Consider the following 16,540-nt stretch of genomic DNA (forward strand, 5'->3'; position numbering starts at 1 on the left):
GGATAGAGATGGTATACACTATAAAATAAATTTAAAAGGAAACAATTTGTTAACTTTTGAACCACTAGAGTAAACGTAAGACGAAATAATATTAAGATTTAAAGAAAAGTAGGAAGTAAAAGAATTTAGGCAATTTTAAACTTGTTTGTCTTTGCTGGAAAGATTACGCTTCCATATGTCGACTTTACCAGTAAAATCCAAATCTTTTGTACAGATCCAGATGTTTTCAGTTCAGATAAACATACGTTTTCTCGCAAACAGAGCTACTGTAACCAAACTTCAACATGTTTGTTTTCTAAATTACAAGTTAAGTAACAATCTATAGTTGGAAACAAATTCTAGTAGAACAAATTCAATTAACTGTCTTGTTAGTTACATTAAGTACATATTGATTACTGGTGCATAATATGATGGAGATTACAGATAAAAATCAAAATAGAATTCCAGAAGACGCTTCACAAGTCAATATTTCAAATGTAGGTATTTACAACTTATTCTTTATATCTAAAATATGCTTTATAACTAAGATATACTCTACTACCTAGTATTGCAGTACCGGTACATAAATGTATAAATCTGACCAAGGAAGAACTTTAATAGCTTATTTAATGTATATGTGGAGGGGTTGTGATTTAACCTACGCAGTGTTTGAATGTTACGGTCTAAGTGGCTCGATTGGTCAAAATCTGTTTCTCCAAGACAGAAACAATAAGGTTCAATATTATAGTTAGTTTATTTGTTCTTGAAAGTCTGTCATCTAAAACATTTTAATGCCCAGTTGCTTATGTTATTCAAGAATGGTATCAAACACAGGATTTTATCGTGTCACACTAAATAATTAATTAGGGAAGCCATTAACACAATGTATTTGTAATAAAGCCAGCGACCTGCAATGTCGTGTTGTTCTTTTATTGTCCTTTGCACGTGCTGTTAAAGTGATCAAATATTTAAATGAACAACCAATTTTATGATATTTCATTCAAAACCCGGTGTCCTTTTTGACAAACGCACAATATTAATTTAGGCAATCAATCAAATATGTCATTTATAGTGCAGTTCTTTTACCTTCTTAAATGTTAATACAGAATGATTTTTAGATACTTTATCATTAATATCTTTAAATAATAGATATATTTTATTTTTTGTAGCCAGATACATTCCAAAATAACGGCAACAGAGACACAACCTATGCTAAGACCATGTTAAAGGAAATGCTGAGATTTGACGTTCATCATCGAACTGAAAAGGACTTACAGGAACACGTCTCTCGACTTCGCTGTTTGGTTAGAAAGGTATTGTGTCATCTCACAACTGATATCACTATAATTGGCCCAAACTAATAAATACATTTTATTATCAAGGGGACGAGTATGCCAAAAACAATTTAATTATATGCTTACAACAGTGTTGACACTTTAGTCACAAGTTAGTACAATCATAGCAAATACACAGAGTTTACATTATTATTTTGGTAGAAATGCAATACTTTCCATGATAAAGTCCTACCAAGTCAGGCGTTTAATCTTTTATGAACTGTTGCATTTATTGAATGTTAATATTAATTGATATTAAAACTTAATATTCTCGTTCTAACAAATCTAATCGATGTATTATAACAAACATTAACTGTATTTAAAACATTTATTAACCTGGCTTTTAACATTTCCTTAGCCTTAAGCATAGTCAAATATAGTGTATTGATAGTTCTATAACGTTTTAATACGTAACAGTAAAAGAATTTGATTTATCGTAAGTTGTATATAATTTGCACAATATATGTTTTTATAAACATGAGGTACTTATCTTGCAGGTGGTTCTATTGCTGCTGGAGAAAAGTTCTCTTTGCAAAAATCTGGAGGAACAAAGAACAGTACTTACTCTGCAGGTAGTTATCGTACAAATCTTATTGCATTGTCTTGTCTTAAGTTAAATCAATAATTTTATTTCATATTTCATTTCTGAATTATTATAATTTATCAAAATGCTTCATAATGATTACCCTTTTAAATTGAAACTATATTAAATTCTAAAAATTTTGTTATATTTTTATATTGAGTAGTAAACATTTTTAAAATTTGGAAGGCTACTTTATTCATTTTAGTATGTTACTTTCAAAACAGTTTGTTTTAATAATTCTGAAAACAATGCATGGGTGTTTGAAATTGCACGATCATTTTGAGAAATCATGTACGCATAAATACGTTTTAAAGTATTTTTCAAGACTCGTTAATCATCAGTTTAGACCAACTTCCAATTTTTTTCTATTTATTGTACTGTTTTCTGGATTGATTTACAGTTTTATGATTAGAAGAAAAGTAAAAGCCAAGAGATAAACATTTCAAACTATTTGTATGTGCATATTTTAATTTAGAGCCTGATGACTGGTACACACAATGTTTGACAATGTGTACAAATGACGGATGCTATTGGTTTCCTGAGAGACTGGAAGTGACGTGTAGTGCATGAGCTACGTAGTCTCTGTTTTACAATTAATTCCTATCTTTTAAATACCTTGATATTGTTTTTGTTTGATTGTATGCTTATTATCTAATGTTAGTTTCATTTGGATCTACTTGTTTGTAAAATTGGTGTTGTACCGTTAAAGTAAAGAGATAAATAAATTTTCCCATATTTGGAATAACATGCATGAATACAGCCTCACGTGATGTAATACAATTTCCACTCTGTGTAGATATATTTTATTGTATAAAAGTAAATCATAGTTTTATACTTGTTGCTGCGTATTATAAGATAACTTTTTTTTCGTTGGGATTTCAGCACAACATGAGAATCAATTGTGTTACTGCATTAACTCTGTGTAATGGAGTTGATTGAAAGCATCCTGTAAACTACAAAGCAATTTATTTATTCTCTTTATTGAGACAACACTTCCATTAGTTTATTTACAAACAGTCACCTGTTTTCCTACATTGTTGATAATAAATGTTATGATATAGTTTTTGATGATGCCAGTGTCTTGTACGTATGAATATATCTAGCGTTACTTCACACGATGAATACTGTTGTTTAACCGTGCAGTTTATTTCACTTGTTAATGTCGTTATAATAACTACGTCTTGTATTATAAAAATCGTAACAAATTGATAATTGTATCAAGAAGCAGTTAGTTTTAAACAAATTAAAGGAATAAATTGTTATAATATTTAGAAATTTCTACACAAGTACACTTTTTTTAAAGATATATTGTTGTTTTAAACGATTTATGTTACTTTTTTTATTCAGAAAAGCATTACGTTATAAATCTATTACAAACTAATTAACAAATTCAATTTATGCAATGAGATTAAAGTAGGTATGTAATACTAATTTCTGCTTGTGCAACGTACATAATAATGTGTCTGATTTTCATGCGTTATTGTTACTCAGTGCAAAACATGAGATGATATATTTAGGTGTAATTACCGCTTGTATAACGTACATAATAACGGTGTCTGATTATGATGCGTTACTATTCAAACATGAGTTAATATATTCTTATACCGAGTTGTAACTAATACTAGCCCAGCGTACATGTGATGTGATTTTTTAAATATTTACTCCTAACATTCGTGTCAGTGGATACCTGTTCAAAACATAAGATACATGACCAATTTTATGAAAAAAATTCATTTTACTTTTCTGTCGAATGAGTTCAATTCTATGAATATGTTATTTCCAATGTTTCAAATAACAAAAACAAAGAGTAAACATGGTTAATTTTTCTATTGCTGCAGAAACAATATATAAATATAAAATAAAATATTTTAAATAATTTTACTTTAATGACCATACTCATTATTACATTATTCATGTGACTTTTGGTCTCTGAACATTTACCATTGGTGAACAATCGGATTGCAGTGCACCTCGCTGAAGAATCTAGTAGCTGTCACGAAGGACCTGTTGACTTTGAGAAACACTGAAGTCGAGCAACTCTATAAAAATATAAAAATTATGGAGGAAAGAATTAATTTGGAAAACATGAAACAACAAAACATTCTTAATACTTTGTCTGAGTCTGCAAGGTAGGTATTGTAACTTGTAAGTAAGGAACAGTTATTAACTTTTGGTTGTGTGATGAATATAGTATATTATACTTTGCGTATTGGAATTAAATTAACGAGCGCTCTTCATTCTTCACTTACGCAATGTTATTAATTTAACTGTGAAACTGTATAGAACTGTGAGCCGACCATCAAGAATCATATCAAAACTATATCAGAATTTTGTACTCTTTTTGTAGGTTACCGTTTTGTACCACAAAAATAAAATTTTGTTTCAAATCACTGAAAACAGTTATTAACCATTTAAAAGTCAGCTTACAGGTCTACGTTTTGAAGAAAATTCGTAAATTAAAATAAACTACACCATATATTTGTAACAATTTTACAATCTTTTGTACCACCAAATTTTATTTTTGTACCAGCCAAATTGCGGCTCAGGAAAATGAATGTTGCTTACCATGATGGTAGAGAAACTGGTCGTGCCGTTGCCCATGCACTGCTGGTTGCAGCTGATATGTTGCAGGCGCGTGATGCTCATCGTCACCTGTCACTTAGCCGTGGCTAATGTTTATGTTTATTGTTACTCACGATATATTTTTTGCTGTTTAGGGTGATTTAGTTTAATTTTTGTGCACGTGAATCATACTCTCCCATAACGGGTTTTGTAATATAAGGATGTTTTAAATTGTACGATTATAATTAGATAATGGCTATGAACTGTTTTGAACATTTTACCAAAGACTGCTTTTAAATTTTCTTAAACGCTCTTTAATGAATTACCCCCTAAAATCTTACAGAAATAAAAACAAGATGCAGCCCAGACAAGAAAAGCATTTAAAAGTCAGCGCACAGATCTTCGTATAAAAAAAGAAATATTTATATCGATTCTGATATTTCATAAGAGCTTTCAAATAATACCATACATGGCAGAAATCGAACAGATTCGTTATATTACTGTATAATTTATTTTTTGAAAATTTCAAAATTCCCACGTATTACCCAAACCATTGTTATGTTATTCTTTTACATCAAAATAAACGCAGTACAAAATGCGTTTTTTTACATCGGCGCTTGAACTTTGCATTTACAATTGGGTGGTCTGAATTTCCCAATATAAACAATACCTAATGGTTGAACTAGTAAGAAGATTCAAAGTTGGACTCCGTTTTTGTTCATAAGAATAGTACTTGAAAAATTTATGAGCACTGGCCCACATCTACAATATAAATTAATCTAACTACTCTAAAACACTATATGCTTACTGAAACTAGTTTCCTGGCAGCTACTCACCTCTAGGACCACTCAGCGTCTGGAAATTCCAGCTTATTTTTATGAATGTTATTTATAGTTATTTTACAGGTATTTGTAGTTTAAATTTTAGACACAATGTTAACATATTTGTATATTCATATACTGAAATTATAAAAATGCACAGTTGTCCACAAATCCGTAACGGACTATCTGTTAATAGAGCCTGTTGAGAAACAAAATGAATTATTACAACTCATGCTCAAAATTAAATAAAATACAGAAAAACCATTAATGTTGAAGAAAAAGAGTTTCACTTTTCCTTAGAGGATCCATGCACAGCTTTTATTTGGGTCTGACTCCCTTTCTGATATTGGCCATTACGTAGCACATGTACATTGAGAAGTGGTGGCTTATGGGAAACTTTTGACGATCTTTAGGCCAAAACACTGCCATACGCATAAAAATAGCCTATATTGTAAAATTCCATTTAGTTCTTTATACTGGGCAACTCCCTTACACTCGCGTTACTAGATAAACACTTACAGATATTCCAGAGAGAAGAAATATTTTTAATATAAATGTTGACTTGTTTATTGTGTACTTATTTTCAGTCGTACATCTTTTTTGACTGGTACTATGAGTTTACGGACTCATAATTATACTCCTAATTGTTATGAGATTTAAGATGTATTTCTGAATACTGTGGAGTAATACTTTTTTCACGCAAATATACATGAATATTTTGTATTATCATACACGTTTTAAGGCAAACAAAAATAAGGATATAAGAGTAAATAAACTGTTACATGAACTTTATTTGTCACAGGTTGAATGAAGACATTAAAGCACAATACCATTGTCAAATAGAGATGTTCAACGACCTGCGAGCTCGGTACGAGGAGAAGGTGGCGCTCCTGGTGGCCGAGAACACGCAACTGTCAGGGTTGTTGGTGGAGCAGAACACTAACATGGTAGGAGATGGAAGGGAGGGGAGACATTGTGACAGTCCTGAAGAAACAAGAGAAAGTAAGCAGTTATCTGATGTATTCTGCCACGGTGAACCAGATGAGATATCTACTGATTCCAGCAAGACACATAAGTGATGGAAAATCGTTATGTGAGATTCTGACTAATAAAGAAGAAAATATAGTACCGAAAGTTCCTAGTATTGATAAGCAGTCTAAATCGTGTCCTGATGATATCACCGACACAGTAACAGAGAAACAAAAGGGGTATGGAGAGGGAGAAGTACAAGTAGATGTAATAATGAAACCCGAGGGAGATAACGAAGAGAAGATTGCCATATCAGTACCAGAGATCATTCAATCTCAGGAACTCACAGAAAATGTTATGGACAAGGAAATAGCAGAACACACAGGACAGGGGGAGGGGGAGACGTCTTGTCTTACACCTGATATATGACATGTTTACACTTATTATTAAACCCTTTGTTTGATTAAAAACTAGATGTCTTTTATCACCTATTACTCAGTTTTCTTATTTAATAATGTCTGATACAGATTTAATTCTTAGGAATGTTAGTGGAATATTTTTCTTCGTTCTATATAACCTTACTTAATATAAATACTGTTACCTGCGGCAATCGCTTACAGAAAAACATCGTGGGCATATTCCGTTTAAAACGACATTCTAAACTAATTTTTTTGTTAGGTGATTATCACTGAACACTTTTCTTGGGATTTATTTTAGACTTTCTTTTAAAGACCAGTGTGTTGGGGTTCGTTGGAGAGTGAAACGATTTTTATAAGAACCAAAAAATAGCTCGAACGTTGGAGAGATATTTCTTGTTATTAGACTACTTGAGTAACAATTAAACTATTCAAACAGTTTATGTAATCGTTGAGATTTGGTAGATGCTAAAGTCGAAGTTCTTACCTTTTCAGTTAACACACTCATGGCGTAATGAATAATGGGGCTCTATGTCATTTTGAAACGGAAATTGATTTTGCGTTGATGCCTCTATCTACAATACATACACGTACACAGGTTAGAGAAGTCTATTTTAGTCAAAAAATGTATACCTTTGGCCGTTGTAGTTTATCCGGTCTATGGTATTTCTGGTACTATAGTTGACTTTTTCAAAAGGCCTACTTCAGTAAAAAAACAACAAATATATGTTTTATAAAAATCGTTAAAACTGTAACGAAATTTTGATAGTAACTTTTCCTGGATATATATCCGATGTTTTTGCGCTAAAAACTGATTGGATGAAAAATCCTTTGATCTAGTAAATATGTCTGTATATTAAATAATGTGTCTAAAACAAAATGCTTAAATATAAACATACTTAACAATATAGAAAGAAATAGAATTATAAATATTTATTTTACGAGCAGCCTGCGGGGCAGTAATTTAAAACCGTAGCCTGAGTGAGTTTTTATGACTGTTTTTATTGCTGTTCCCAAGTGTCATTACCTTCAGTTCCTGAGGATAGAAATACATTTTAGTATAGTTTATTTGGGTAAAAAATATTCATTTAGCGAATTTGTAAAGCAGTCACATGTGATTTTGATTTTTTGATAAGAAACGGGTACCCAGAAAAATTTCCCCATCATTTTGAGAAAACTTGATTCTATTCTGTCAGCAATCATTTTGTGTACACATGATGTGTAAACAATAAGTTTCCGTAAGCTTCAAAATACTACTTCATCACTGTTAGGTGAAATTTAACATTTCAATTAAATTTTTCTTACTTTTAGTGTTTTATTAACAAGAACATTAAGTTATTTCACAATAGAAGAATACAAATTTTCGTCTTAGAATGCTTGTACTCTTTACAAAAAATAAAGTGAGAAATTAATCGTTGTCCTTTTTAGTTTTAGTATTGTTCTAATCCTTTAATTATTTCAAGGAATGGTTTATTGGTTAGTTAAGCAAGAAACAGGTCTTAAAAACTATACATGTATGTATGTATGTAGGTATACATAAATAAGATTTCCAATTTCACAATAGTGAGTTACAGGTATAATTTATTTTATATAATAGGCTACATAAATTAAAAAAACATTTTTTTAATAAATAAAGAATAATAAGTAATGTACTAAATCTAAAGTTAAGGTTGTCCTTTTTGATTATGGCACAACTGATATTTAACGACTAAATTTACAGCAAATTTTAAGTTGTCCAATAATGCTGATTAACTTTAAAATTGCAGAAACAATCCTAATCCTTCTTAAAGTTAATACGGAGTATACGGCATTGAGTCTAAAATTCTGAACATTAAGTAGCTATATTTCTAGTGCTACAATTATATGATAAATTATTATTGTTTATTGCATTTAGTCCACAATTCTCAGCTTCAAGTACAGCAAAAACATCATCTAGGGCGATTTTTGAGACCTTTTGTCTTTACTGAGCAGTTATTTTGAAGATGTTTAGGTGAATGTTTCCTTTGCTTCTTCATAAAAAGATTGGGCTTGAGCAGATGAATTAGTCTGTTAAATATATTGAATATATTAAACCTGCCTTGCAGTTAGGGGACACATAAATAAGGTTTTACTGCCTCTTGAATTACAATAAAGTTAATCTGGGCATTGCATTAAATGTTGCAATAATTCATAGGCGTTTGGAGTTAAAACTTTATTGTGAGGTGAACCTGACTTCATACTCAAATGTGGGAAGTAAGCATTTGATATTATGCCTAATATTGTCATAAACACAAACAGTTAATTACAAATGAATATTAAAATTTCTTAAATGTGAATGTTGTATTTCTAATGAAATATTTTCAGTTATTTGTTATTTCATAAAATTCGTTCATGATCTTTAATCCAAATTTTTTACTGTGGCGTTACGCAGTGTAGTATAATCTATTTGTTTTAGATTTGTTTTCACAAAATGTACTCTCATTAATCAATGAATGTAGATAGTTCCTTCGAGGAGTTCTGCCAGTTTGTACATATAAATGACCACTAACTAAAATAACATAACAATTTCTAGATTTTATAATTATTTGAAAGGAATTTAAAAATTTAATCTTAGGTGTTGACGGATTTCGTTGGAAAAGTACCATTTAAATTGTTATAAGAATTTCACCATATTTGATATCTTGTATGTTTCTTATAACGGATGCAAAACAGCTTATAGCCTTTCAACTGACAAAATTTAGGTTGATTCCGGGATTGTGGAAGCATACTTTTAAAGTGATTGTGTTTGCTTATGCGTTGACGAATTTCGTTAAAAAGTACAGTTAGAATGGTAATACAAATTGCAAAGTAGTTGGTATATTATAAGTCTTTAATAACTATAGTAGGTGTTTTGTTACTTCACTTTGTTATTTTTATAATATTAAAGCAAATTACACAGTTATTTTTTGAGTTCTCTTATTTTTCATAGCATATGTGGAAAGTTTGGTATATGTAACTTTACTACTTCGAGAAATAATAATTTGTTTCAATAAAATACAAAATGGTCGCCTAAACGACACACTTTCCGACCTTTGCTTGAATAATCTTCTTTTTGGAATCATGCGTAATATCATCACAGATGTTTGTGGCACCCTTTTCTGAACACTATGTATATCTTTAGAGACGGAGTACATTTATTTTAACCAGAATTGATACTACCGTAGAAAAATTTGTTTTAAAATCGAGATATGACCCTTTTATATTATATTGTATGTGCACTCACTAAAAACACTACGCACTTTGTTTTTCCTCCACACTGGCCTGTATATTTCAACTCAAGTAATCTATAAATTACCATGGAATGTTGCAGAGACATTCTATTTATTCCATTAGTACCTTCAGGCCTTAAAATTCCTGTCATTTTAACAAAAATCAAGCATTTACTACTTGCTAAAGTCAAATTTTAGAAAATGGATCAGGAGATTAGAATATATTCCATTGGCCATCACTTATCATATGGGTGTTTCTTGTGTCATTTAAAAACGATAAGCTTATGATGTCAGTTGTTCAGCAGGAAACTGTGTTCGAAGCTACGGCTTCCTACCATATACTTTCTGATATTGTATCAAGTAATAAATTATTTGCTTATTGTTGAGTTGTTTACTACTGAAATACAGCTGTATAAGATTGGAACTGAATTAAAATTGATTCATTTGCTTGTCGCTTGCATTGTACTGAATATATAGCCGTTTTAGAATACAAATAATATATATGTAATCATTATAAGTAAAATCTAAATTTTAAAGCTGACTTGTATTTTTTCGGAATAAAAAAGTTATTAAAGATTACTTAGTAGAACTACACACCAAGGCCTTTCTTTATACTCCTCAATCGTCAAAACCATATATTGATTAATCAAAATAATAGAGGAGTCTGTTTACAAAAATTGCCTCAGTTTATTAAAAATAGATTATAGCTGTGATAGAGCTGTTATTTATTTTTTTTAATAAGAAACTTTTTAAAGGTTCTGTATAAATGTGTAACGACCGAAAAAATGCATTAATTTATACACAATCAGCGACATCGGTCAGTTATGGCAGAAGTGAGACAAGTGACATTGATATTAGATGGAGAGGTCTGATAAAACTAACATTATACATTTACGTGGGCATTCTTGTGTATCGTTTTGTCGGTTTTAAAATGAACTTCAAAGTTTCTTCTTAAGTTACTGTGTCCCTAAATAATACAGGTAAGCCAACACCGATCACTACCATGTAATAATTGTATTATACTTTGTAGTTATGCTGATCTGTTGCCATCATCACAAAGTGGGTTACACAGGTTAATGTGAAAACTTACAATAAACAGGAAAGTGATTGTGAACTTGATATTTATAACTATACCGGTTCACTAACATTTTGAAGTACAAAATTAATATGTTTTGATTAACTATCAGTTGTATGCTAACTTGACTTTTAGTTTTCATTGTAAAGTGGTTACTAATTATTCTGCTTAGTATCAGGTTAGATATATTATGCTGGTCATGATTTAAGACGGTTTTAATTTTTGTACTAAAAAAATAGAAATTTAATTTTGGTTTGAAATTGCTTATTGTTTTAATTGGGGCAAAGTAAATATTGCACATCGTACTACCATATAAGAAATTTAATGATTGTAAATAATTCTAAACGTTATCTAATAATATATAAAAACATTAATAAGATAACTATTTTGCATTTCTTGCAATAATACTTTATTTTTATCAATTGTAATCAGGTTGAATCCATAAACAGTAATAGGTTTTACTAATAAATTTTACTGCGTCGAAAGTTTTCGTAATATTATAGTTCTCATGATGGATTTGGCCAAGCATTTTTGTTTATAATTGTAAATTCCTGGACTTTGTACTAACTTCAGACCACTATTTAATAGAACATTACTAATGAAAATAAATTATAATTTCATAAAATTTATATATTTGTTGAGTTCTTTCATTTTCGTAAATTATACGAGAACGTGATATATATTTTTGTAAATTTGATATAAAAAACTATATTTATCATAATAATGCATTATCATTATTCATGAGTAATTTTTTCTATAAGCCACGAATTTGGCCTTTTAAAAGGTGGTCTACTGCACACAGGGTAAGGCTTGTCACATCAGTTTATAATGAAAACATTTGAAGTTTCATTGCAATGTAACATTGTAATTAAACAAAAACACCTAGAGACTTGAGAAAGTAGATACTTGTTACAATAATAAAATTTAACGCTAATAAAAATTATATGGTTGAATGAATATGGAAACTTTTACACAAATCACAGAGCTTTCACAATACAGTATACAATATGCAAGGTCATGGAGCAAGACAAAACGTTTCAGTTCATTGGCTGTAGTCTTGCGTTGGCTAACTGCTGAATTCATACCAATAATATAATACCTGTTAAACCAAACTAATACTTGACACACCAATATAGTAGTACTAAATGTTAATAAAACAATACTTTTCCAAATAGTTTATTTTTTGGACAAGGCCTTTCGAAACAAAAGTTTTCATCATCAGGCGAGTCCACAAATAAATATTTACATTATTTTTTAATAATAAATATTAAAATACTTTATGCCAATATTTTTCTATAAACTCTGTGTATTGTTTTGGGTCGCACACTGTTCATCTGTTAAATAGTTTAAAAGTCCGAAAATATTCAATAAAACTTTTATATATTGAGAACATTTAGTAAAATTAATTTCAATTTGCCGTACGCAATAGGTTGACAATTTTTCGATCTATTTAAGAAATCAATTAAATTTGCCATTAAATCAATGATGTCAATAAATTATTTTACCAGACAAATCAAGATAGGCATAAGACAGCCGAGCAGGAGTCATACACACGTGACGTAGATGCTGCCAGGAGCAGGAGTGACTGTCTGGTTAGCGCTTCCAGCACTGCTGCTAGCTGCCGAGGACCTGGACTCCAGCACCTGCCTCACCCTCGACCCATTCGACAGCGCACTGCCCCAGACCACACCCTCGCCCTACACCCTCTCTTGTAGCAAGTCTGGGAAGATCACGAACCAGGACTCCGTCATCTTCACCATCAAGTCCTCGCGACCTCAGGTCGACTTCCGAAGGTTCGTGGTGCAGGCACTGGACCGCGAGAGCGGTGTGGCCTTGGGCATGTTCGTGGACACAGGAGACGCCGACATCACCGTCGTCAACTGTTTCGGTCGTTCTGAGGTAATGTCTAACTGATGTTGTAAGTTGTAATGAAATACAATTCATGGGTTTTACTGATGATACATAAGATGTTGGATGCGGAAATCCTCAGAAGTACAAATTAGGCGCTGAAAACTAATTATCAAATGTTGAGGTTCAGAGAGCACGCTTTGTGTTGGTTTTATTCTCACATCACGGTTGTAAGTACAGCAGAGAGTTCCGTGAGACACCTGTGTGGTATAACTGACCATATAGTAACTACCAGAGCTGAAGGTGTATCACAGGGGCAGGTATATGATCTCTGACTAATGCCCAAAGTATGTAAGGCGTGTACACCTACAGCTGGGATTAGTCTAACGTGACAACTTATAATTCGTTTTAGTCTTCAAATTAATTTTTTTACCTAAATTTTAATGGAAATATTTTTCTTTACTGCAATCTTAGCAATATAAAAACATGAAATTATTGCATGCAAACAGTGTAGATATACTTAGTTAAAATACGAAGCATTGGCATTAGACGTAGATTGCATAACCTACAAAAACGAAATAGGGTAATATTTACACATTGTTTCTGGATATAACTATCCAGAGTTGCTTACATTGGCGGAGCAGTAAATAAATACATACATGAATAAGATTAATCAAGTGTGAGGCTTACATGGTACCAGTATATAAATAGTATTAAGCTAGATGTTCTATCATGAATCCCCCCTGTATGTAAAACAGTTTTAAGTGGTAACTGAACTAAGTGGTATTGTGTTACAGAACACTGCGATAGAGTTCGATACGGAGCCGAAGACAGAAGCGCGCATGAGATGGATGCCTGACTTTGACTACGCAGGCAATATCACATTCTTGTAAGCGATTCCATGTAATCTATTAGAGAGTTAAACAAGCAAAAGAGTTATTATGGTCCATCTCACAATAAACCCAAGCCCAGGTATGAAATGTGTTCAGGCCATAGAGTATGGACAAAAGTTTGAGTAGTTTCGAAACTTCATTAATATTTCATAGTGTAAAGCTTGCATGTTGATGTGTAAACCCAAACACTACATAAATATTTTTTCATATAGATACATAAAGACCAAAAAGCGTTTGGCTACGTACCACTCACTTCCCGTTCTGATTCTACAAACAAAAATAAGGGTTTAAAGTGCGTAAAGTTTAACATTATTTTTATGAGGTAAAGCTCAGGCTCGTTTTAATATAATGTGTTCTTAACTTATGTTCCACCTTAATTAGTGAGAAACTCGCCGATAAATCGTCATCAAAAACACATATCTGTGTGACCCTCACCAGCGAAAGTGAAATACCGTGTATACTGCAGTGTCCCACTTACGCTGGTACGTATGTGACGTATTGCTTGTGCTCTTGACTAGTGCTAGTTTGTACAGTGACATCGCTTGGGTAAATTTTCTCTAGTATGGACTTCTTAGTTAACCATTTATGACATAAAGTTTTTGAGTGACAGTCCATTGATGCACTTTTTATGTTTCAAGTGCATGTTTATTTACTAGGTGTTTCCATTTCAGAAATTAGATGATTGTAAGCATATCCGACATCCTCAGGAATTAAACACCTTACAAGAATTTTATTAATTTCCGTTACTACATTTTTCTTTATTTAAGTTAGAATTGACAATACGATATGAATGTTAGAACGTAACATTGTTCCTGCAGTACATGTAGTAACTGGTGACAATTACAATTCATAATTCCAAGCCAGTGATTCACCTTACTATATCATTCTTATACCAGATATGGATGTCGACACGGTACTATTGACTAACCAGCTCGCTTACCCGATCTTACCCCAAGATTTTTCGTTTAGGGGTTTTAGAAAAGTGAATTTAATTAGACTACCAAACATTAATGAGTTAAGAATGCCGATGGAACACTTGCCTATAAATAAAGCTAGATATGTTGGATATTCTGAGTCCAGCTTTTATTTCTGTTAAGAAATAAATAGGAGAGATTTCAAGCATATGTTTTTAGTTAAGAAGAGGTTCAGGTAAACATTTTAGTACTTTTAGTTGATCGCGATTATTTATTTCAAAGTTATTGTAAATTACTAAATATTCAACAATTGTTAAACATTTATTGATGTTTAAGTGATTATTAAATTACAAATTGAAATACCGCAATTTTAAACTAAAATTGTTCTGCTTTTACAATAGTCATACATAATAAAATGTCACTCATAGTTTGGTTTGCAATAATCATACTTATAGAGGATTGATTGCTTGGTGTACTATTTATAGAACTTGTTAGTTATAGACTTTTACTGTATAGACGGTACAGTACAACAGAGTTTAGAATTTCCATATGTAACGTATGGAAAAAGGTATCATTCATAACGTATAGGCGAGTGGGCTGCACTTTTACTTTTTGGTCTTCAAATCAACAGAGATCATCTTTGGGACTAAAGAAACCCATGTATCGTGTAGCATATCTCTAGGACCTTTGTATCAAAATGACACAGACGAAGGACGGACAGATAAATAGACAGACAAAGTATGCATTCAGTTTGATAGCATTTGAGAGATTTCCTATTTCTTAGGCAAGGAAACGGAGTATTGTAAGAGTTCGAAAGTTGGGACTAAAAACGCGTGAGAGGCTATTGCCAGGCTGGGTGATAAATCAATGCTCGAGTTGTATCCATTGCGGATATGGGGAACTCATTACATTCCACTGTATTTTTACTCTTTTCAATATAACTATGATAGAAGAAATTAATCCAATAGTTGTCAGAAATTCACCATCTGTCATGGAATCTATGACAATCTTTAACTGCTTCAGTTTAATAAATATCGTAATTAAAAGTAAACATGTGAAGTATTAATAACGTAGTTATAAGTAAACAATTATGTTGTATTATTGTTATTTTGTATTAGGATTTGTCTATATCAACGCCATATAGCTATAACAATGTACGGTAACGGCAGCAGCTTTAATACAGCAATAAAGCATACATAACACTATCTCAGTATTAAAGGCATGTACACAATAATTCCAAATTAAGTTTATTCCAACATTCACTTCGTCATTAACTTTCATGATATAGCCTCAATATACACTGGATACTTACACCTTGACTTTCTATTGACCAGTAATTTATACATTGTGCTATAGTTTTGTATGATTTCCTGTTTTAGGGCCACAATTGTCCAGTCCAGGGAGATATTCTGGCTTAGAGAGAAGGGAGATTCAATCTCTGTATACAACCCGTGGTAGAACTTTACATATTGTTAGTGTATGTTTGTATATTTTATTTACTGTAAGTCGTACTGTGTTATTATTTCAAAATCCTCTATCACGCTAGGCAAAATCTGTCAACACACAATAACAAGGAAAAAAATCTCCTAAAAGCTAAATCTTTCCACATTTGTAACAAAATTGTTTTACTTACAAAATTTTAGATTGCATTTTTTTGATAGAAAAAATTATCAGTTTAATACGTCTATAAAGGTACTTTAAAAAGCATTTTTATATGGAAGATACATCCGTTATGTCAATAATAATGGTTTACTGGTAGAACAATGGTTAATTGATAATACATTTATTATAAATACAAATATTATTAGTGTTATTGGAATAGCACGCTTACACATAGTACATGTTAGTATTTTTTACATAATTGTTTGAACTCTGAGGATATTAATTAAGGAAAACTATGGAATGATATAATGAGGAAA

At 31.4% G+C, this 16,540-nt stretch overlaps 2 protein-coding genes across 2 annotated transcripts; both read left to right on the plus strand.

Annotated features, from left to right (window-relative positions):
* Nucleotides 1-1,814: 1,814 nt before the first annotated feature.
* On the plus strand, nucleotides 1,815-6,358 carry LOC124365390. The gene is made up of 3 exons (XM_046821366.1): nucleotides 1,815-1,885; nucleotides 3,862-4,025; nucleotides 6,082-6,358. Exons 2-3 carry the CDS (start codon nucleotides 3,955-3,957, stop codon nucleotides 6,356-6,358), a joined length of 348 nt encoding a protein of 115 aa, XP_046677322.1. The 5' UTR covers nucleotides 1,815-1,885; nucleotides 3,862-3,954.
* A 4,312-nt stretch (nucleotides 6,359-10,670) lies between these two features.
* On the plus strand, nucleotides 10,671-16,126 carry LOC124365201 (putative defense protein). Its single transcript, XM_046821158.1, has 4 exons — nucleotides 10,671-10,871; nucleotides 12,475-12,865; nucleotides 13,612-13,703; nucleotides 16,001-16,126. Exons 2-4 carry the CDS (start codon nucleotides 12,530-12,532, stop codon nucleotides 16,077-16,079), a joined length of 507 nt encoding a protein of 168 aa, XP_046677114.1. The 5' UTR covers nucleotides 10,671-10,871; nucleotides 12,475-12,529; the 3' UTR covers nucleotides 16,080-16,126.
* The last annotated feature ends 414 nt before the right edge of the window (nucleotides 16,127-16,540 follow it).

The sequence above is a fragment of the Homalodisca vitripennis genome, chromosome 6, assembly GCF_021130785.1.
Source record: "Homalodisca vitripennis isolate AUS2020 chromosome 6, UT_GWSS_2.1, whole genome shotgun sequence".
In the NCBI taxonomy this organism is placed as follows: domain Eukaryota; kingdom Metazoa; phylum Arthropoda; class Insecta; order Hemiptera; family Cicadellidae; genus Homalodisca; species Homalodisca vitripennis.

Excerpts from the sequence above, each read along its gene's own strand:
- LOC124365201 (XM_046821158.1), top strand. The coding sequence starts at position 12,530 with ATGCTGCCAGGAGCAGGAGTGACTGTCTGGTTAGCGCTTCCAGCACTG. Across the intron at positions 12,866-13,611 it reads ACTGTTTCGGTCGTTCTGAG|AACACTGCGATAGAGTTCGA; the intron begins GTAATGTCTAAC and ends ATTGTGTTACAG. Across the intron at positions 13,704-16,000 it reads GCAGGCAATATCACATTCTT|GGCCACAATTGTCCAGTCCA; the intron begins GTAAGCGATTCC and ends TTCCTGTTTTAG.
- LOC124365390 (XM_046821366.1), top strand. The coding sequence starts at position 3,955 with ATGGAGGAAAGAATTAATTTGGAAAACATGAAACAACAAAACATTCTT. Across the intron at positions 4,026-6,081 it reads ACTTTGTCTGAGTCTGCAAG|GTTGAATGAAGACATTAAAG; the intron begins GTAGGTATTGTA and ends TATTTGTCACAG.